Raw genomic sequence first — 23,396 nt, 5'->3', positions numbered from 1 at the left:
TTAAAGTGTCAATAAGCCATAAATTAGGAAATGTTGCAGAGTGAGAGGCACTCTAAAAATGTACAGGATAGTGTTGCATTTTGACGAGAGAGCGCTTGCTGCTCACACACCCCGACTAGTTGACTGGATTGAAAACATGGCTGCGGCCGAGCGTGCAGCAAATTTACGGAAGTGAGGTATGTGTAATTCTTAAGCTACAAAAGCTGTTTAGAAGTGTGCCTCCAGTTCGTTGCTTGTGGTGGAGCAAACGACAGAACCTGAATTTATTAGCCCACTCAAAATGTGTGTGACCGCCATTGCTAGCAGTACACAAATACATCGGCAAAGTTATGCGCGGAACAATCAGCTAGCTCGGCGAGCTAATGCCAGGTTGCTGCGGCTAGCCTCGGCTGCTAGCTGGTTACCAAGTGCTTGGTTGCTAATCATGCTACTTCTCAGTGCTGGACATATAAACCTCGGCGAAAACGTGTTAGCGGCGATTTCTTCCATCTACGTGCTGTCTTATTTGTGGCTTTAACGCCCCTGTCTGATGTCGCGCTAGCTAGCATGTGCTAGGTGTCAGTAATAGAGGGGCTTCATCAGGAATCGCCACGATTCTTCTCTTAACGGGAGAACTAGCACAGGTAACGTTAGCCAACTTGGCTAACTAGTCGAGCACAACAGAAAGAGGGGAAAATGTTCCGTTAGACTGCAGCACACTTGTCCGTTGAGTGTCACAGGGAGCGTGTATAATTTATAATTTAATTCTGCTGGTGCCACAGTCTGCGGCTTGGTGTCTCAAGTGTTAATATATATATATATTTTTTTTTAATTAACCCCCGAGAGCTAACGGTAAGTTAGTTTTGTATGGTTAGCCCGCTAAACGGCATGCTAGGTCAACTGAGGTCTGCTTGGAAGTTGGAGCATGCTAACGTTTAGCTCATTCGCAATCTCCCTGTGAAATAACTGGGTTGTTTCTGTCCAGACGTGTGGTCGTGAGTTTTAATCGTGAACTTTTTTTTGCTGCAAAAACTAGTCTTCAACTCAGCCGGCTGGCACGTGCTGCTGCTGTTGCTGCGCCCCCGTCCAGTCTCGTCGTCAGTTTAAACAGCATCCTCGTGCCTCCCAACTTCGTGGGCTTGGAGCTCGCGGCAGTTGATTTAGCTGAGATGTAGGGATTTGAGCGATTCTCATCGGAATGTGCACCAGCACCACTTCGCGGATGTTTGGTTGCCAGTAGGCCCAGTGGAAGTGCTGAACTTCAGGTCGGCAGCGGAGACGATGAGCCCAGCATGACGGTAAAATGGCACAGAGCTCGTTTATTTATCGGAAAACACATGCATCATGCCAAACTCTGTTACCCACTTTTAGATTAGCTGGTTTGCTAACAGTTGACTTTGCTTGTGAGTTGCGTGTTTATTATTAGTGCACAGTTTTGGGAGTTTACAGGCTTGCTATCTTAGTGAAAGCAGTGCTTCTTTATGTGATGGCAAATGAGACATCTGTCAAGACAGTGCAGGCAAAAACACCACGTGTTAACATAACTCTACAACCAAACAAGCGCTTTAGAGAGGGGCAGGAAGTGGGTTGATTTGAGTACAGTAACACATGGGTCCTCTAATTACATACAATGTCTTTCACACTCAAAATCTTTGCTTATGCTCTGGATATCTGTGAGTACAAATTGATCTCGGCGTGTCAAGATCGGTGACTGTACATTGCAATATGGTGTTAGTACTGTAAATAACACTGTCACACCTTACTGTGGTAAATTGGCAGCTGTGGGTTTAATGGCTGGTGTGTTTCTAGAAAGATCAAGAGATTAATACATCTTATTTCATGGAGAAGAATACATCACAGTCAAATGTTTATATAGGAAGCAAACATGAATCCCAAGCATGTATCCTTGAGTCTACTCTCTCATATACTAGAGAGAGAAAATGCAAATGAACCAAAACAGTGTCTTCTTGTGACTCTTAGTCTGATATAATGGCTGTAATGCTGGCATGACTTATGAGCAGTTTAGTCACAGAGTGGTTTATCACCAAAAAAATATTTTTTTTTTTCAGGTGGGTAAAAAAAGGTGGGTATAAAAGCTCGAAGCATCCTATAAAAGAGTTTGCTTTCCTAGACAATCAGGCTAAGAAGTCAGATAAAATCGATTATTAAGTTGATCAGTCGACTCGAGGTTTCCCAGTCTAGCCATGTGTGTATTCACATGAAAGATACGGCGGCGGCAGCAGCGTCTGACCAGCTGCAAACACGGACTGGTCTGCTGTCAGCACAGCCACTGATTTTTATATTAATAAAGTCTAGCCTAATTGAAGCATGGAAGGAAAGTTGGAAAAATGGTAACCGTGTAAGTTAATAGACACATCAGCATTGTGGCTATGTCATTAACACGTGAGGTTCTGACAGATTACTGCATATTCCATTAAATTCTTATTTTAGACATGCAGGAAAGGAACGTTAAGGAAAGCAGGAAAGTTATAGCCTTATTTTTACAGCTGCAGTCTCTGTGGTGTTTAATTGTTTAAGAGCAAGTACAAAATAAATAACATAAATTCAAAGTAGGCTCATCCTTCTCAGATTTTTTTTAAGGTTAATAAGTACAAGTTGGTGTTCTATATCAGGATTATATAATTAAGACTTATAGAACAATAGAATCATTTAACAGTTGTCGCAATGAGGAAAAAAGCATGACTAAAGTTGATTCTGGTAACTTATATTTCTTATTGATTCTTATCAGGGCTCTTGAAAAACTTAAGACCCTCAGACTATCTTTACCCTGCGGTCTCAGGTTTCTTCCATGAGTGGTGATCCTATTTTCTGTAGGATTTATTTGTCAGTATGTGGCGATTTTACACACGCTCATTTGTAATCTCCATCAAAATCTGCTTCCAAGCAGGTTTGGTTTGCAGCAAAAGTTAACACAGTGATGTACCCTGGGGAACGACAGACATTTTACGCTTTAATATTTTTATATATGGCTGAGTAGCTTAATTTATAAAATATTGCAGAATCTATAGATTTCTGTTTTGGGTAGGTGCTAACAAAACCTCTAAAACAAATGTTAGGAGGTATAGGCTCCACCACAGAAGCAAACAAAGTCCATTTGCTTCTTGGGGTGTGTGTAGAAGCTGCAGCTCCACCATAATTTACACCTGTGTTATAATGACTGTTTTCGTCAACCTTTTTACTGAAAAAAGAAGCACTTTTTGGAATGAACCTTATATAATTTTAACCTTGAAATGCATTTTAGCTTGTGCACAATTCTATTTTTAGTTGCAAGTGTGTGAAGGTTCAGCTTCACGACTGCTTCACAGTCGTAGCCACCTTCAGTGTTTTCCTGTGGCACTAACAAGCTCTGTATTCTTTTAATAGCTTCATATGCTTCCTTTAATATTACACTTTTATATCAGTGACTCCCAATTAGAGCAGGGCAATATGACCAAAAATATTTATCACGATATACATTTGAAAATTTGCGATAACGATATAACCGACGATATAATTGACACGAGACAAAATACTTTACAACGCCGCAATTTTATTAGTGCAAAAAAAATCCATCAATGTATTTTCACTTAAACAAGCAGCGGTTTTTTATGTGCATTAAAGTTATATAAAAATGTAACAGTGCAAATGCAAATTCCTTGCTGACAGTTTAACCAAAAGGCATTTTCAGTGGAAACTGGCCGACATATCCTCAGCATAACCATGTATAACATCCACAAAACTTAAGGAGGTTATACACACACAATACGGTAATATTATGTTGATGCACAGTACATATCACTCCGCGAGGCTCCTGCCTACGATAGCCGTAATGCTCCGACAATCCATCAAGCAGTGCGGCTTCACAGCTTGCTTCACAAAGTCGTACTAAAACATTTTACAGATTTTCGAGCGCCGTGTACATAAAATCGTTTCGAGGTCTGTAAACACAACCAGAATTCAAACATAAGGCACACAGGATTATAAGAGGCACTGTCGATTTTCAGAAAATCAAAGGATTGAATTTAAGTGTGCCGTATTTTCCAAAAAACACGGTAATAACGACGGTCCACTAGCATGCTCTACAAAAAATAGTGCTTTGTTGTGTATCTGACGGACAAAAGCTAAACCAGTTCCACACCAGTGAAGTTGCAGCATTTTTACAAACCAGTTCTGGTTCATCCGTTTTTATTCAACAATCCGCTTTCGCCCTTCTCATTCGCTGCCATGCTTTTTCCGCCATGTGCTTATGATAACAAAGGCACTGCGGATGCGCGTTTTACCCATATTCTATCATGATATTTCACTTTCTTATCGTTGCCAACATTATACCGGTATTACCGTGAACGGTATAATATGGCCCAGCCCTACTCCCAATTAGTTTGCCTTGAGGCAAATCCAGGTGTGCCTTGGGATTTTGTGTCAACTATATTGTAATGCATGGTGCTTTTCACACTAAAAAGGAATGATCTAAATCATAGGTGTCTTGTAGTTGCAGATGCTGAAAATGTGTTATCCAGAATGCTGTCATCTGACAGTATACAACTTAAAAGACAACTGGAAGATAGTACAGATGGTATGAAGGCTTGCCTTTTGGTGTGACTTGGTCATAAAATGTTTGAAAGCCACTGTTTTAGACTATAAGGTGAAAATACTGACATTAAGAAAAAAAAGATGGACAATCGAATGTTTGCTTCATCCATTTTGCTGTGATGGAAACACTCAAATGGACCAGCAGCTGACTAATCAGATATAGTTACTGGCCCCAGGCCATAGAGCCATTAGTTATGTTGAACCCTGCAACATAAACAATCTGTAAATTTCTGTCTCCTTTAAATCTATTTATATTTGCTAGTTTTTGCAATTACTGATCTAAACTGTTTTTGTATTTTTTGAGAAAGTGTTTCTGGGCAAACTGTTTTCTCTTATGGAGCAGCACATACCTGGAATACTATACCCACAGAACTGACAACATACTTTTTATAAATCGCTGTTTCCTGGATAATCAAAAATGCTGTCATAATAAGAAGTGGTGTCATTGTAACGGTGACACCGCCTCTGGTTCAGTAATCATGTTCGTGTTGTTTTCTGTCTGTGCTGTTTTGTAAATAATCTTTAATGTTCGTTGAATATGTCATATGGTAACATCTTTTAACATTCAAATAATTCTTGCTCTTTTCTGTTTGTTTTTGTTTGCTCTCTCTAAATGCAGTTAGCCTGCTGGGTACTGCAGATGGAAATGGAACAAGCCGTCTAAATGTGTCTCATTTGCTCATGTTAATGTCCCTTTTAAATAAAATAAACACACTTTAACTTGCACAGTGTTTATACTTTAGGAAATCACTGTTGTGGCGAGTAGTTTAATGCCTGCTAACTACAGGCTCCACAGCCAAGGAGAGTCATGTCACTGAGGATGTTTAATGTTTGTTACTCTAGAACGCCTTCGTCTGTACCCACTCGGTAATAGCCGGGATGGGAAAATACGCAAGTCACTTGATTTTATAACATTCCAGTCATTGCACTTCTGCTAGGCATGTCTGACTGTAGTTTGAACCTGATGTTGGCCAGGCTAGTCAGATTTACAATGTAATGACGACTTTAATTTAATAACTGTGAAATCTGGTACCTGAATGCAACATTGAACTTAATATTAACCATTAAGATAGGTCCTGTGAGTTAAGCCAGGAACGTGTTAATTATTAGGAACGTGGAAGTGTGATCAAATGTTTTATAAAGTTATTCAGCCCAGCTGTAGCACTAATTATTTTTGATGTAGTGATTAGCTTTCCTAGTTTTTGGGAGCAGGTCAGATGAGCCGGCTTAATTAGTTTTGTCATGTTAAGTCAAAGGGTGAGCGCTCTGTCTGAAAAAAAACCTGCTCCTCCTGCTCCTCCGGCTCCCCGTTTTCTGCTTTTCTTTCTCTTTTATTTTATGCATGGGCAAATCACATTAGTTTTCTCAGCTGGGCTCTTTAGCAGAGTGTGAGTAATATGTGCATGTGGTAGTGTTCATTTCAGGTGACTATTGTTAGCTCCCTGAAGGAGTATTATCAAAATGTATTTGTAGCCAGAGTAGCCTCTGTGGCTTTGATGGTGCTGTGTTAGCACAGTGCGGGAAAAGGGAGGGACTGTCCGAGTATGGGAGACAAGGAGCTTTTAAATCAGTTTTGACGGAGGTTGGCTCACAGTTTGATGTATTGGGAATTAATGTAAATGAGCACCTAGTCCATGGCGCTAATTGATGCAATTTGTCCCTAAGATATATGGCTACTACTGTTTCTCATCATCTATAAAAGGACATCTAGTGAGATCATACCTTGCTGAATGTCACTTTAATATGACCTCTAACATGTTGTGTTTTTATTGTCCTTGTGGTTAGATTTATTAGTTGGACCATGATGCAGAGGATGTGTCAGCAGCAAGTCTTCTAACTGGAGCAGGAACTTTACAATCTCCCTTTCATTAGCTGCATTTTTCTGTGGGCAATTATAACTTGATTATTAATACTTTGTACTTAGAGTAAGGTATTTATGTATTTGTTTTTTTTAAGTTGTTGATTGTTGAGTTAATTGACTTATTTTGTTTTAATAACTTTGAAAGACAACTTAATCTAGTGTAAACTGTTTTTGTAATTACAATTTGAAAGCTCCTTCGTTTTTTTTTTTCAATGCTTCCATGACTTTTGTTATATATATGAGAGAGAAATTTTATTAATTTGTTTCCGTGATCTTTATGCAATATGCTGCATAAAAAAAAATAATGCTGAGAGAAACAAGAACTAGCTGTCTATATGTGTGAATTTATTAGAGCTGCAGTGATCCAGTTTTTTGTATTACTGATTTAATAGCGATGCTTTGGCTTCGGGTCTCTGCTGATGTCAGTGTTAAATTAAAACGATGTCCTGCCTGAGGAAGAGGCTGGTATTCATTCTTTATGTTTAATATAACATCAGGCTCGACTCAACCATTATTTTTCTAACTCCCTAATAGTGGCACTAGTTTCTCCTTTTCCCTCCTCATGTTGCAATCACCTGTGAAAAAACAGTGGTTGGAGACTGCAGCATGACTAAAATTATTGCAGCTGTGTGCAATGAACTTCTGATCTTGCTGCCGTGGAATTGCTTCAAAGGTGATGATGACGTCTGCAACCACTCACAGTTGATTGCCGTCTTCGAAGCAACTTTAGTCAATCAAAATGATAAAAGAGCAACAAGATGGATTTGGTCTGCTATAAGTTTGCAAACCAATTGGGTCAAGTTAGCATTTACATGAAATCTGTTTGAGACAATACAACAGTTCACTGTTATAAATTGGTGAAAATAGCAAATCCGTTGCCATCTATATACAGAGAAATTCACATTAAAAATCATCCAGAATCTCATAGATTTAAAACGCGTTAATAAATACCTCTACAAATTGTGACATAGTTGCTGTGGGATGGCAATTTAACTGCAAAATGATATCGGTGATTGGCAGTCTTGCTTTTATATAGGGATACTATCAGACTATAACCAGTTAAGTTTTGCCCATCAGTGCAGACTGACTCAGACTGATTGCAATGTGTTGGCAATCTGTCTGTATTTATGAACTGTATGACAGTCTGCTAGGGTCCATGTGAAATTTGGTAATTTACATTATAATGCACCAACTATCCATGTGCACCAGGTGGTGAACTTGAGAGAAGGATGACAGGAATGAATACTTGGCTGTCGGGTCTCCAGTTTTCCGTGTCTGCACTGTAGTCTGTTTGAGAGTGATTGCAGTCAGTGAGAGTCAGACGACAATTTGTTTGGAGATGGGTTACCTTTGTAATCGACTTGCAGCCATAAGGGATTGCCTAGAGGTTGAGGTTCAGTCTCTGGGTGACCAGTTGGTTGCCGCAGCTACTTGCAGTCCGACAGCAAAAAGATTTTTTTCATTGCAGTCACCAGATACTCAGGGGCTGAATGTTAGATTAATAAACCCCACTTTTACGTAGAAAAAGTGCTTGTACAAATGTGCGTAACTGGGTGTATAAGCGCTTTGAGTGCTCAAGTAGAGTAGAAAAGCACTGTATAAGAACCAGCTCATTTACCATTTAGTTGCAGATGAGTTGCTATTGTATTTTCAATATAGTGCGGGTCAGCCATCACCCTCACAAATGGATCACATCAGAGAGAGGTGAAGAGAAATATTAAGATGATTTGAGACTTTTTCTTGTATATGGAGAAAAAATATGGGTAGACTTTAGGAAGACACTTTGCCTGATGTGTAATATTACATGTGTAATAACTAGCTACTAACAGTACTATGAACTATGTATTCGTGGTACTGCTTTTCAGTGGTTTAGGTCTTACCTGGTTGAGAGAACTTTTTGTGCAAGTCCTTTGGATTTCAGATCATCCTCAGCTTTAGTTTCATGTGGGGTACCACAGGGATGAATACTTTGACCTCTGCTTTTCTCCCTATATCTCATCCCCCCTTTACTCTATTTTTAAAAGGCACAAAATGGCTTTCCATTTATATGCAGATGATGGTTTATATGTAGAATGTTTGTTCCCAGAGGATTTTAATTTTTGTATGTTGTGATAGGTTTTGGAAGGATAGCAGCCTGTTGGCACACCTGTTATGAAGAGATAAATGGCCTGCAGTGTATGATGACAAAACAGTGTCTGCAGTGCTATCTCTGTTGAATTGGATGTGAGAATTATAGTGTCAGAAATCAGTCAACCTTTAAACTACATTTATTTTACTTGTGACAAAAACAGAAATGCCTGCAAGGAGGAAATACATATTCCCTTGCTGTAACAGACATTCTGTAATAATCTGTGTGATGGCTTTGTTTTTTTAAACGCCTTGTTTCTGTGCTTGTGGTCTTTTCATATCTTAAAATGCTTGCTGAGCTGTAGTCACATACAGATGAGCCTCAAAGCTGTGCCATTTGAGGCGTGTGTACAGACTGATTGATCATTTAGGCACAAAGGAACATCTGACATGATTGTTTCCTTGTGCGAGTGTAAGATCTCCCCCCCTTTTGAATTTATTCCCTGTGTACTGACCTGGTATAAGACATCTAGATTTGCCTGTGGACAGAAGGTGTTGCTTAGCTACAATGACAGAATAAATCAATACCCCTCTGGTGTGAGCAATGACCCGAGTGGTATTTAACAAAGGCCTTCTGGTACATGCTTCTGTTTGAAACACCACAGGGTACTGTTCATGCATTCATTTTTAGCATGCAAGTCCAGTGAAACCAGTCAAACTGAAAACTGTGATGTTAATGCAACAGTGAGCTGCATATGTTTATAGCTTTCAGTTGTTATATTGACATTTAAGTGCAAGTTTCTCCATGTGTATCTTGCAGGTGCCCGCATTTGGCTGCAGAGGAGAGAGCACCAAGATGAGGAGACTGTAGGCACTCGCCATAGTATGGCCGCATCCCGTTCCTCGCGCGTCACAAGGTCATCAGTGGGGCTCAATGGATTGGATGAGAACTTTTGTGGTCGAACCCTCAGGAACCGCAGCATCGCCCAGCCAGAGGAGACCTCAGTGTCTCCACTGCCAAGGGCCCGTTCGCCCAAGAAGAAGCAGGACAACAAGCAGGAGTCGAAGCAGGACAACAAGCAGGACACCAAGCAGGAATCGAAGCTTGACGCCAAGCAGGAGTCGAAGCAGGACAACAAACAGGACACCAAGCCGGAGTCGAAGCAGGACGTCACACAGGACGTCAAGCCGGAGTCGAAGCAGGACAATAAACAGGACACCAAGCCGGAGTCGAAGCAGGACAATAAACAGGACACCAAGCCGGAGTCGAAGCAGGACGTCACACAGGATGTCAAGCCGGAGTCGAAGCAGATTCCCAGACAGGATACCAAGCCGGAGTCAAAGCAGGTCGCCAAACAGGACGTCAAGCCGGAGTCGAAGCAGGTCACCAAACAGGACGTCAAGCCGGAATCAAAAAACGAGAGAAAACAGGAGTCAAACCAAGACGTTAAGCAGGAGTCAAAGCAGGATGCTAAACAGGAGACAAAGCATGATGAGACACCGGACACTTATTCGCATGATGGCCAACAACAGGCCTTGTTGCAGGGAAATGTAACTCACTCTGATGCTTCTTTGGTAGAGGCCGATCAATGGACCAGTTCCAGGAAGCGAGGCCAGTCATGTTTAGAAAAAGACATTAGCCCTGAAAAGTCAGAGAACTGTGATGGAGGGAACGGGGCGCGGGATGCCTCTCCTCAAATTAAAAGGGCCAAGCGATGCTCTCGCTCTGGAGAGTCTCAGGGACAGGAGAAGGACCCTGAGCTTGTGAAACCTGAAAGTCCTGACTCAGTCCCAGAGCTTAGCAAGGACAACAGTTGTGAGGAATTACCCAGCCAGAACTTTGCTAACACAGTTCCTGCCTCACCTATCCTCAGTAAACAGGAAGGTGAGCTCACAGGGGACGATGCAGAGGATGGTCATGTGGAGTGTGATGGGGCCTCTCAGTTCCCAAATGCCCACAAAGCTTCTAATGGACTCAGAGAAAATAACACAGAGGAATCAAACACGCTTGGTGAAAAGTCTAGTTCAAATCCCACCCCTGATGTTAATTTCTCGTCACTGCTCAACGGCAGTCAGACAGGGACTCCCTCATCCCCTGATCCCGCTGTGCCTTGTAGAAACTCTGTCCCTGGGCATATGGAGGTTTCTGGCTCAGGAGAATTGCCATCCTCATCTGCACCAACATCTGAGGGTGTTCTGGATGATTCTGTCCCTGAGTTGATAGTGGCCAAGGAGCAGGAAGTGGAGGAGATGGAGGTTGACGTAGTAGGTGACTCGTTCTGTCTGGCTCATGAGGAGCAGGTGATGGATAGCGAGAGCGACACGAATGGACGGCTGCTGACACCAGTGCAGGAATCTGTTGCCTCCACCTCCTTTTCCACCACTAATATGAACTGTATTCCAATCCACAACAACAACAGCAGCAACTCAGGAGAAACCACATCCCCACTAACAACACCCCCTTCCCCCACAGAGCCAGAGTGCAACCCTTCTATTTCCAGCACATCCACCTCTTTCACAGAGCTCTACGAACACAGATACACTCGGCGGACTTCACCCAGAAGGGCTGTGTCCAGTGGCAAAGCTTGCTCCTCTAAGCCCAGCTCTCCTCCCAGAGACAATGGTCCCTTGAGGGAAGAGGGGGAGGTGGTGGTTGGGCTGGAGGAGGAGGACTGCCCTATGGTGGAGGAGCCAGCTCCCTCAGACTCTATTGGCCACTCCAATGAGGAGCCGGTGTCTGGGGATCCTGGGGACAGGGCAGGTGGTGAGGATGGTGGATTTATAGAGGGGAAAGAGGCCAAACACAGCAAGGAGTTGACACAAAGCCAGGCTGCGGAGGAGGAGGAGGAGGAGGAGGAAGAGGAAGAAGAGGAGCCAGACGTGTATTACTTCGAGTCGGACCACTTGGCTCTTAAACACAACAAAGAGTATGTGGGAGCTCCCCTGTGGATTATGCTCTCTTAATCTGTTGTTGATGTAGCTCTTGCAAATGTTTATCAATATATTTTTGATCAACCAGCGATGCATTTGAAGTACTGAGGGTTTTTCTTTTCCAAGATTATTCTAATGTTTTTAATGCTTCACCATGATGTGAATTAACAGTCAAAAAAAGAGCAGGGTGGTTACTATATATCTTGAATTACAAATATGCTTTGTACTCATCAAAAAACAAACAAACAAACAAACAAAAAAATAAATAAAGAACAGTTAGGTAAAAAGGCTAAACGAATAAAAATGGTCCCGATTAGAGCAGGGCAATATGACCAAAAATATTTATCACAATATACATTTGAAAATTTGCGATAACAATATAACTGGCGATATAATTGACACGAGACAAAATACTTTACAACTCCACAACTTTATTAGTGCAAAAAAAACCCCATCAATGTATTTTCACTTAAACAAGCAGCTGTTTTTTTATGTGCATTAAAGTTATATAAAAATGTAACAGTGCAAATGCAAATTCCTTGCTGACAGTTTATCCAAAAGGCATTTCCAGTGGAAATTGGCCGACATATCTTCAGCATAACCATGTATAATAGCCACAAAACTTAAAAAGAGGTCATACACACACAATACCACAGTACGGCACAGTACGTATCACTCCGCGAGGCTCCTGACTATGATAACCGTAATGCTCCGACAATCCATCAAGCAGTGCGCGTTCGTAGCTTAGCAAAGTCGTACTAAAACATTTGACAGATTTTCGAGCGCCGTGTACCATATAAAATTGTTTCGAGGTCTGTGAACACAACCAGAATTCATACATAAGGCACATGGGATTATAAGGGGCACTGTCGATTTTCAGAAAAATCAAAGGATTCATTTTAAGTGTGCCGTATTTTCCAAAAAACACGGTAATAACGACGGCCCGCTAGCATGCTCTACCAAAAATAGTGCTTTGTTGTGTATCTGACGGACGAAAGCCCAACCAGTTCCACACCAGTGAAGTTGCAGCATTTTTACAAACCAATTCTGGTTCATCCGTTTCATTCAACGATCCGCTTTCGCCCTTCTCATTCTGCGTCGCCGCCATGCTTTTTCCACCATGTGCGTATCAAAACAAAGGCAAAGCGCATGTGCGTTTTACCCATATTCTATCGCGATATTTCATTTTCTTATCGTTGCCCAACATTATACCGGTATTACCATGAACTGTATGATATGGCCCAGCCCTAGTCCCGATTCTCAGCAGTATTCACAATGTAGGCCCTGTTCAACCATAGAGGAGCTCGTTCAAGTCTGTATGAAATGTATAAGAATATAGCAGGGCACTGTATCTCACCTATTTCTGGCTTGAGGTTTTTATCACTCTTACACAAGATATGTACAAAATACATATAAACATTGCATAGATAAGCCTTCAAAAGTAGATTTTGTACTGCAGTAATGTATGGAAACACCAAAGAGGAGCCTCTGAGTGCAAAAGGGCCAAACATAGTCAGTGACAAACAGCTCAGAAATTGTACTATAGTGCAATAAAGATGAATACACCCACAGAAGTCTGTGTGAAGATCCTGGTTGCATCACACGTTAGAATGGAGAGAGTTTAAAAAAACAAACAAACAATACATTGTAAACATAATGAAAAGAAAACATTGAGCAGTCTTTTTGGAAAGCAGATTACAAGTCTGCTTTCAAGCTTACAAGCTGAACTACTGTTGAAGCTCGTGGGTTTTTGCACCACCAACTCGCAGACAGAATGCTTAAATATGTCCACCAGTAATTGCGGGAGCGTCTAACTATAGCTCCCGCCTTATTGTTTAGGTTTCCCATGTTTCAGCAGTTAATTTCCACCTCCAATCTGGGACTGTTATTGTGTGAATTAACTGCCACTTGTCACTCTTCCAAAGCCCGAGGAGATTGTAAAATTACTATGCTGATTGCTTCTTGTCATCTCTTCTCTCGGTACGTTGAGCTGTTTCTTAGAGAAAGGATTTCTCAGTGTTGATCTTTGTTTGTGGTTTTCTTTTTTTTTTGGTTATTTGTCCTGAAAGATGAGATGTTTATGTTGGTGGACACATCCCATGCCGCGCTCAGTCAGGCTCTGCTAACTGCGCTGTGGCAGGTCGTCTGATTTGCTGTACATCTTCACAGGAGGAGGAGGAGGGGTAGAGGAGGACTTGAGACATAATCTGCTGGGGTTCTTTTGTCTTTGAAAATTTAATATCCGTAAATGTTTCATATTCGGATAGTGGCTAAGAATAAGATTTCACTGCTCTTGTGTTACCTGATAATTTGATCAAGTTTCGGTGCCATGCCAAGGTTTGGTTGTGCTGAGTAAAGAGAATTTCAAAGCCTCCGATCAATGCAGCCAGGAGTCATTTTTAGGAAGGCATGACGAGGCACTTTGGAGTTGCTGAACATGGAGAATTGGCACAAATTTGATTCATACATCTTATATTTGCACCAGTTTTGCGGATTTTGACGAATGTCTCTGTCCTAAACATATTAAGTAGATCCCTGTTCTCAATTATCAGACATTAACATTGCACCAATATTGTACAGGCCAGCTTTTCTTTGGCAGTGATGTTTGTCAGTGGACCTCGGGCCCAGTAGGTGGCAATGGAACACCAGACTTGTCTCTGGACACTTGGAGAGTGTCCAGAGTGGTGAGAAGCAGAGCCAAGTCTCCCTCAAAATGGATCTTCTCACTGCTTTCTTTTGCAGATTTTTTTTTTTCTTTTTCTTTTCTTTTTTTTTAATACATTGAATCACAGTCGCTCAGTATCACAGAAAGTAGTTTTGGTGCCACTAATGCATAGACAGACTGAATTTTCATCGATGCATAGATCAAGTGGATGCTGTACAAGCCAAGAAGCCCAACACAACTTTAAACAAAGCTGACTTCTGTCGTAGAAATTGTGTCCTGTGCATTGATTTTCATTCATGTTGTGTTAGTAGAGATTGATCCACTCTGCTCCACTGAGCACCTGCATTACGTTATAGCTGTGTAGGATGCTGTCACGTTCCTGTCAATTCCTGGGGCTCTGCTCGCACTGTAAGGGCTCTGAGTCACTAGCACAATTAGTCATTGACAGCTCAGTTTGCAGTTCTCCCATTGCCCCAGAGAGTGTGAGAGGAAAGGTCACTCATGGCTCCTGAAGTGCTTCAAAACCCAAATGTTTGTCATGCACAGGTTTTGATACCTGGTCTGAAATCTGAGAGATGTGCAGTTAGAGTCCCTAATGGGCTTCATTAGATCAGTAACTCTACACTTGTTAGGCTTTTGCTATAGCATCTGGTTTAAGAAGATGCATAGTCTCCAGCCACTGTGGTGATAATCACATAGATGGAGTCAGTTATACCGTTTACATTTTCTTTGCAGAATAGGTTGGAACTTTTTGAAAATGGGTCATGTTTTGTGCAACTGTTTAGGTTCTCAGCAACATTGTTGAATTATGCATGGTGTGTGGTTTAAAAGTTTGATGCACTGCAGCATTGCAAGTGTCAGGTTAAATAATGTAAGCAGTGTCTTCCTTCTACTCTTGTCTAACCTTGCTCCCCACTGTGTCAGTTATCAGAGACTGTTGCAGACTATTGGAGTTCTCGAGGCTCAGCGCACGCAGGCCATCCTGGACCTTGAAACATTGGCGCGCCATCAGAGAGAGGCGCTTGCCGATCCCATCAGCTTTGTGGAACAGCTGCAAAAACGGGTAACAATGCCTTTGGTGCAGCTCAGTGCTGTGCACAAAGCCTGGAAGTGCACAGCAGAAAAGTAGCAGATTCAAGTGTATAAAGCATTCCCAGTAGAGGTTTTTTTTTTTTTTGGGGGGGGGGGGGGGGGGGGGGGACTATAGTGGATGTCTTTTCCTCTCCTGTTGTGATGTGCTTCAGTAAAACTAGGCTAAAGATTCAACTTGACTTTGGCCCTTGATTTGTGCGATCCTCAGGTGAATCTAGGCTTGCCGTGTCCTCAGCATGTTGTCCAGCTCCCTGACATTGCCTGGGAGCAGTACACCTCAGGCCTCGGGGATTTTGAAAGAGAATTCTGCGACAAGAAACGGAAAACCAGGCGGCTAAAGTTGATCTTTGACAAAGGCACGTGTGAATGACTTAAGCTGTTAATAGATTGATTATCAAGTGTATGTGCATTTTTTTTCTTTCTTGTTGTCAAAGGAAACATCTGTTCTCCCTATCCAGGTTTGCCTCTTCGACCAAAAAGTCCCATTGAGCCCAAGAAGGAAGGTGAATCCTCCACAATGTACTCCTCTCTACCCACAAGTGACGCGCCCGAGAACGGCAGGCAAACGCAGGTACACCTCAGTGTCCTTACTAAAAGATTCTGCACAACACTCACACGGTGCTGCCATCACAGCTGCAGTTAGATCCCAGTATATCATTAGTGCAGGTTCTGTGACATCAGTTTCTAAGAGTCGGAGCTGGTGAGTCACTGATCTCCTGCAGGTCACCCTACAAATCGTCACGTTATTTTACACCTCCTCCAACCTCATCTCCATTATTCTTACTTCTTGGCAGAGTTAAACATGCAGCGCATGTGAGCACAAAGGATGGTATCTATGGAAACATGAGGAGCACACCTCTCCCCCACTCCTCTGATTAAGTCTTATTCTTAGCCTCTGTTTTGTGTGTGTGCGTGCGTGTGTGTGTGTTTTCCCACATGGTATCGGCAGCAAGGTTTCACTTTTAATTGATTGCTGGGATTAGACGTGGCAAAGCACTTAGCACTAAGAAAACAACTCCTTGATTATTTCTGTTGCTCTCCCTGTTTATTTTGTGCAGACACATTAGCATTTCTCAGACTACACTCTCTGAATCCTAACAGGATTTTGTTTGTCACTCAAAAGAGTTGGTGTTTTTCTGCATCCTCCCAATGACACATCTCAAGTCACATCTGACAGCCAGGCTTTCTCTGTCAAACTGACTGACTCAGCGTGCCAGGCAGTTCATATGTAAAGAGCTCTTCAAATGGTGGTGTGCCCATTATTTTTTGTCTTGTGTCAGTCTTCTAACATGGCTGCCACTTTTTGTGCTTTGACAGATGATCAGGGGGAGGATTTGTCATCCAAATAAACCCGACACATTTAACCAGCTGTGGACTGTGGAAGAACAGGTAGGTAGCAAGAGTGTAAGAGCTTGTATGTTCTGTAGCACGCTGCCACAATTTGTCATAAGAGTGGTTCAGATTGTTATAGGTTGATCGTCATAAAACTGGATGTTTGCAAGTAAAATAGAAATCAAACATAATTCAGAAAATAAATACTTAAGACCTGTTTAAAACTGGTACAGCGCTATTAATACGTCTTAATTTATGCACTTTATGTCGCCAAGTGCTTGCTCAAAGGGGATTATTCGATTGTTGGAGCTTTCTCTGTATTATTGTAGGACCTCATCATAAAATATAAAGCACCCTCAGGTGTCTGCTGTTGTGATTTGGCACTATGTAAATAAAATTGAATTGAATAGATTTAATTTAGATTTACCATGATTAGGTGATCAGTTCTATGTATTTTTCATTTATCCCCTCTAATGAAAAACGCCCCACCAAATAAACAAAACACCTCTGTTAGATTTATCAAACATTAAAGAATGAAGCAATAATTTTAACCTGATGTTTTGTGTGTTTTGATAGAAAAAACTGGAGCAGCTTCTTGTAAAATTCCCACCTGAGGAAGTCGAATCTAGAAGATGGCAGAAGATTGCTGATGAGTTGGGCAATCGAACAGCAAAACAGGTGACGAAGAAAATAAATCAATTAAGATACATTTTATAGCAGCTTAGTTTAGAATATTTGGTTTCTTTACACATCTGCAGATGTATGCACTGAAAGATTTGATCTCATAGAAGCTCAAAAAAGCATCTTTCCTTTTATTTTTATTGTCCTGTTGTGACTTTGAATTTGCAAAAAATAAACTGTTAAATTGAAAAAGTGTACGCTTGTCAGTGGTAAAAGGCAGGCTGACTTGTATGTTAACTGCACCCCCTACAAGTACCTGGATATTGTGTGTGCGCGTGTGTGTGTGTGTGCGCGTGTATGTGTGTGTGTGTTGGTGAGAGAGAGAGAGCTCATTTGCTTCAAGCAGCTGCTCCTCAGTTGGAAATGATTAACAGAGCCATCTCCCTTTTAAAACCTTCCAGGTTGCCAGTAGGGTTCAAAAGTACTTCATCAAACTGACAAAAGCTGGTATCCCTGTGCCTGGAAGAACACCCAACCTGTGCATGTACACTAAAAAGGTAACTCAATTACTACCCCCCTTATAGCCATACTGAATAAGTAATCTCATTGAAAGTAATGGTTTTGCCTTTGAATATTAAAGTTTATGCTGGGTAACTAATTCATTGTGGTCATATCAGCTTTCAGTTAAATGGTATTTTAATGATAAGAATGGGAGTTTGTGTGGCACTCGCTGGAGACTGGATTAAACTCTGTGCCTGCTGGCAAAGATATAAACAGGGTGATAAAACGTGATGTTGAAAACGAAGCTTTTTATTGCTCTCAAGTGGACAAATAATGCAATGTCATCCATTTCGTGTTTGCCTCAAACATCTCTTCTGTGCTGCAGTCCCTCGGTACTTTTCAGCCACCGTATGCTGATATCACTGTAGATGTGCTGACAGTATCAACAAAGATTGTGTCTTCATTTTTTTTTGCCATTTAGTAAAGCTTTTCTTTGTCTTGTGTTACAGCTGTTGTTTTCCATTTGAATTGGACATTATGTTTACATTTGATTATATCTAGTTTTGAATGAACTACCACACCAAGGCTGTAACCACCAGGGATGCGTTTTATAATAGTATAATACTAATTTCATTCATATTGCACAACCCTGTAGTTTAGAGACAACAAACATACTTAATTTGTTAACTGCTAGTTATATTTGCCTTGTTTACGCTCCTCTAACGAACCCTATTTATTCTCCAGGCATCCAGCAAGCGGCAGCATCACCTTAACAAACACCTGTACCGGCCGTCCACCTTCCTGACCTCCTACGAGCCTCCAGTCTACATGGATGAAGAGGATGAACGCTCAGCATATTACAACAGTGTTCAGGACCCTTCGGCTGATGATTCGGTCAGTCTTTTGTCTTTCAGTGTTTTTTCTTCTTTCAAAGGTTTATTGTCTTTCTTTCTTTCTTGTGACTTATCATCTTTTCACTGATTCTTCCCATTTTATTTGTCACGTTACTGCATAATGAACCTCATGACTCCTCCTCTTTTCTGTCTGTGTACAGTCTTACCCTCTTCCTTCTCATGTAAGCAGTGACCTGTAGGATAAAGACTGCTAAAAGCATGCGTTACGGGCTTTTGGGAATTTGTTTCTATACCTGAATAGTTCATTTAAAGCGATTTTAAATAAAATTACTGCACCTGTGTTCCTCTTCTGCTCTTGTGCGTATGCTTTTTTAGAGACTGTTCTTTTTAGCTACACTTGAGCACATTTGGATGAAGGGAAGCATTTAGCTCTTGATTTTTACTCTAATCACGGCTGCTTGTTCTGTTTAAAAATGCCTAAATCAGAGCAGGGGACCTGACCAGACTTTCCTTTCGTTCTGTTTGAACTGCGCGACTCCTGGTGCTCGCCATTATCCAGGAGCTGACATTTCTTTCTCTTGCCTTTGATGGCAGTAACCTTTTAGTGAAACCAGGTCGCTGCAGCCTGCTGAGTACACAGGCTGCCGTCTCCATCAGCGCGTTAACGAAACCTCTGACACGGCCGGTATGGAGTAAAGTCAAAAAGGTGTTGCCAGCAAGGGTCACAGTAATTTCTCACTTCACCAGGTTGTCTTTTATTTTGGTCGTGTTTGCAGGAAGATTGAAAGTCTGCTGAGGGAAAGTGCGTCGGCAGCCTAACTGGACTCACAAAGCTGTTCCTTGTCAAAGCATAGAAGTGTGATGCTTTTGTTGTAAAATAAAATGCTGCATTTTGTTTGCTTTATTCTTTTCTTCATACAAATAGCTGGAGGTAGCTGTGTCTTTGTAAAGGACACCATATTTTTCACTCTTCTTCTTTAGGCTGAAAGACAGTATGTACTCTCTTATTGATACGTTGCTTGTGTCCAGCTAAAATTAGACTGATCGCTGCGGGCTGTAAATAAGTCGGCAGGGTAAAAAGCATCTAGATTAGATCCTTGGAGTTGTTGAGGAAGTATTATGTACGTGGTTTTCCTGATGACTGTCAAACAACATCCTGTTTGTGTGAACAGGATGAAGAGAGTGTACCTGTGGAGCTGAGAAGTTTGCCAGAATACAAAGAGCTTTTACAGCTGAAACGTCTGAAAAAACAGAAGCTCCAGGAGATCCAGGAGGATAAGACTGAGATCCGGCACATAGGCTATAAGGTAAAGACTGCGCGGTGATGACATTAAGATCAGGAATCTGCATATACATGTTCCCTCAAAATGTTATGCATTTAAGTCGCACCCTGAGGTGGAAAAAAATTCAAGTTGGCGGCAGAGGAAATATTTATTTTTTAATGTGTTGTCATAAGACGATAAATAAACTGTAAAAACTATATTTTAACAGGTCCCAATAGAACTACTGGAGGCTGTGAAATATTGGAAGTAGTTCCACCTTAAGCTGCAAAGCTTTAAAATGAACTTAACTTGGCATTGTTGAATAATAATTCTTTTAATTACTCCAAGGCCTTCAGAAACAAGTTTGTAGTGTAGAGAAGGTGTTAATATGTTCATACTTTTGTGGGAGTGAGTTCTGCGGACGATGAATATGTTTGTGTTTGTTTTGTGCAGTGTGACGTCTGTGGTATGGAGCCCATCCTGGGTGTGCGGTGGCACTGTCAGGACTGTCCGCCTGACAACTCTGTTGACTTCTGCTCCAACTGCTCCGACTGGTCAGCTCCACTTCCTTTATTACCAAACAGTCATACACAGTGCTGGTCGCTTTGCACCATGATGAAAATATTGCTGACACTTTAACACATTTAACATGGTGGAAATGAAACCACAGGATCTTTTGCATTTGTTTGTGGTATGACATTCACTAAATAACATTCATCCCCCCACTAAAAGCTAGTTTAAACTGAACCCCATTTTTGTTTCATTTTTTAAGGGTTTCCACAGAAGATTTTTAGGTTCTTGCAGTCATCATTGACTTTGCATGTTTTCCTTTTTGTACACTACAAGTTAATCTCATAGTACAACAAATGATTTGCCTGTCTGATGGCGTGTAGTTGCCATAGATGGAACGCAAGATGGCTGTAGTTCGTGGGTCTAAAAAAGAAAGACAGTACTGAAGTGCCTTAAACGTGCATTTCTTTAAATAGCTACTGCCACAGTGGCAGTGCAGTTATAAAAAGGCTTCCAGTTCTATATAAATCTATGGGGGAACAGCCCTCAGTGAAAATTCTCCAGTGTGAGACCCAATATGTCAAAGTAAATGTACTTGCTGGTAAATTGCTTATATGTGGTTCTTACAGTATCCTTTCCTTATCTTCCAGCTTGTTCAAGACTGAGACCCACAAGCCTAACCACCACCTGGAGCCAGTGTACCAGGCAGAAACCTTCCTGGACCGGGACTACTGCCTGCCGCAGAGCACAGGTTACAACTACCTGGACCCCAACTACTTCCCAGCCAACAGATGACAGGGTCCCAGGCACCCCTAGCTCCAGGCTCTCTCCACATATCCCACAGGCCACTCTGTGCATGGCTCCATCCTTCAAGTCCAAGATAACCGCTTAACCCGCCGCCAGGCAGGAAGGCCATTAGGCAGGCAGACAGCCGGGGTCCTCAGAGCAGACCAGTGCTGCTGGTGGGGGGGCTGTTGGTAACTGACCTCCCTGACTTGAGCAAAGGGTGGCCATGACGGTTCCTCAATAAATATTTGAAAAAGAAAAAAAAAAGAAAAAGGGGGGGGGGGGAAGCCCTGCTCAACCTCAGCCAGGTTATTCAACGGATCCGTGATTTGAAAATGATACACTATTTTTAAAATAAACAAAAAAAAGAAACTAGAAGGCACACGACATTCCTGAGCTCCGTGACTCCAGCAGGGCTGTCCTGTATCCCCGTTTCTCCCCCCCCCTCGCCCTCCAGTTACCTCCCTGTGCTGCTTCAAAACTGGAGAATTGATGATCAGTCTGGTGAAGCGCCACCTAATGGTGATGGGTGGCCAACCAGCACGTCATAGTGGACTGTGAAGTCATCAACTGAGATACACATAGGTGGTTTTATGCGTGTATGTGGTCTCTGTGTTATGCAAGAGTGAAAATGTTCTAGCTAGGTATCCGTAGATTGAGTATTTATGAGCCGCGGTGTCCTCAGCAGACGTCTGGGGCGCTGCAGGTGAAGTTCAGCAGACACTGTGGTTGAAGCCAGTGTTTTTTTTGTTTTTGTTTTTTTTTTTTTTCCCATTTGTTTTCTTCTTTGTTTTCCAGGCTGCAGATCCACATTTTGTTCTGCAGACAAATCTGTATGTGTTAAAACGGATCGAGCTCCCATGTTTCAGCACGGAGCCATCACGACCACTGTCACACAAACGCTGCTCTCTACACCCCTTCACCTCTCAAACACACACAGATAACAAACTTTCATCTGTTTCCCTTTCCTTTGCTCTCTCCACTAAAACATGTCTAACAAGAAGCACTACAGCACGGAGAGCAAACATTTCCGAAGGCAGGCGTATGAACGGAAAATACACAAGACTGCGTTTTTGTTTTCTTCTTTTTCCGCCCCCAGTGTGTGCCGTTGTTGATCATGTTGAGTGTACAAGTGTATGGTGAAAAGTAGCCAGCGCTAGATGCTGTGTGCCATTTTTAAGAGAAAAAAAAAAAAGAGGCTGTTGTTTTGGCGGGGGGGAGGGACCTTTAACCTGGCCACAACTTCTCCCTTCCTGCGTGGCTCCGTTGACCCACACTGTCCTACTTTATCGATCCAGTCATCATGGCTCTAGATCTTTAATTTTGCAGTCCACCTTAAAGGTCCATTTAAAAGATTGTATTTTTATTAATCTATTTAAAAAAAGATAAATAATTGAGGTAGTGGTTGGTGCACCACAGTGGAACAACCCACACAATTTTATACACATAGATTTTGTTGTGCTTGAGTAGACACCATTTTGTATGGTTTTTGTCTCTTTCCCTCACCCCCTTTGCCCTGCTTCAATATCTGTGTATAACAGTCTGTTCTTATGTAAAAAAAATAAAATAATAATGTTAAAAAATGCTAGGAGAACTGTGGAAATAAAAGTATGTGAAAATACATTTTTCTATATCTGTGCTTCCTCTGTTATCAGCCATCAAAGTCACCCTGAGTTTGGCTCAGCAGCATTAATCTGTGTTTTTCTCAGTTTTATATCAAACCTTGAATCCTGGCAAACTGGTAGCAAATTCTTCACATCATTTTTAGGAACTAAGTAATTGATTTTGACTCTGCTAGAATAGCTTTAGTTGATTCACGGTTCAGTCCTCACACACCCTTAAACCCAGCTTTCTTCTGAAACAGCTGTTTTGAACACCGGGTGGGTGTGGCTTCTGTGCTTGGGATCACACAGAACCAAGAGTAGATGAACTAGCCTGAATCCTGAGCTTTTTGATAAGTCAAAGGGACCCTCAGGAGGGCTTGAATTTTAGCTGGCTTATAAAGTGGTGAGTACAGTTCTAACAAATGAGGAAAAGAAGTTATGAGTAAAAATATGGATGGATAGATAATCACCCAAGAAGGAAAAAAGCGCAATAAAAGCTCAAAATGATGTGTATTAAAATTCTAGATTAGAACTGTCACATTAAGTGGGGTTGGATGCAATTTTAATATTGGCCATAATGAGGCAGTCCTGTCATTGATGCTGAGTAATTGAGTCTCTCTGAGAACCTGAATGAAAATGTTAACTGTAAAATATTTTTTATTGCTGTCAATTAAATCTTAAGTGCTTCTTGGTGAAAGCAAGTGTTCTATAGACTTTCTTCTGCAATTTCACTGTGGAAAG

General features: G+C 41.7%; 1 protein-coding gene across 3 annotated transcripts; it reads left to right on the top strand.

The window, feature by feature from the left end:
- Positions 1-72: 72 nt before the first annotated feature.
- Positions 73-22,670, top strand: zzz3 (zinc finger, ZZ-type containing 3). Of its 3 annotated transcripts, none has more exons than XM_035908325.2 (12): positions 73-176; positions 9,318-11,424; positions 15,018-15,156; positions 15,394-15,541; positions 15,644-15,756; positions 16,503-16,574; positions 17,094-17,195; positions 17,600-17,695; positions 18,384-18,533; positions 19,666-19,800; positions 20,209-20,309; positions 20,916-22,670. In XM_035908325.2, exons 2-12 carry the CDS (start codon positions 9,383-9,385, stop codon positions 21,058-21,060), a joined length of 3,243 nt encoding a protein of 1,080 aa, XP_035764218.2. In that variant the 5' UTR covers positions 73-176; positions 9,318-9,382; the 3' UTR covers positions 21,061-22,670. The 3 variants fall into 3 exon arrangements, with proteins under 3 accessions (XP_035764218.2, XP_087687613.1, XP_087687612.1); XM_087831487.1 differs by lacking the exon at positions 73-176 and adding an exon at positions 353-623; XM_087831486.1 differs by lacking the exon at positions 73-176 and adding an exon at positions 632-1,277.
- The last annotated feature ends 726 nt before the right edge of the window (positions 22,671-23,396 follow it).

Source organism: Neolamprologus brichardi, chromosome 18 (genome assembly GCF_056152115.1).
Source record: "Neolamprologus brichardi isolate AB-2024 chromosome 18, ASM5615211v1, whole genome shotgun sequence".
Lineage (NCBI taxonomy): Eukaryota > Metazoa > Chordata > Actinopteri > Cichliformes > Cichlidae > Neolamprologus > Neolamprologus brichardi.
The sequence above is the reverse complement of the archived record's forward strand: the minus strand, read 5'-3'. Positions and strand labels throughout refer to the sequence as shown.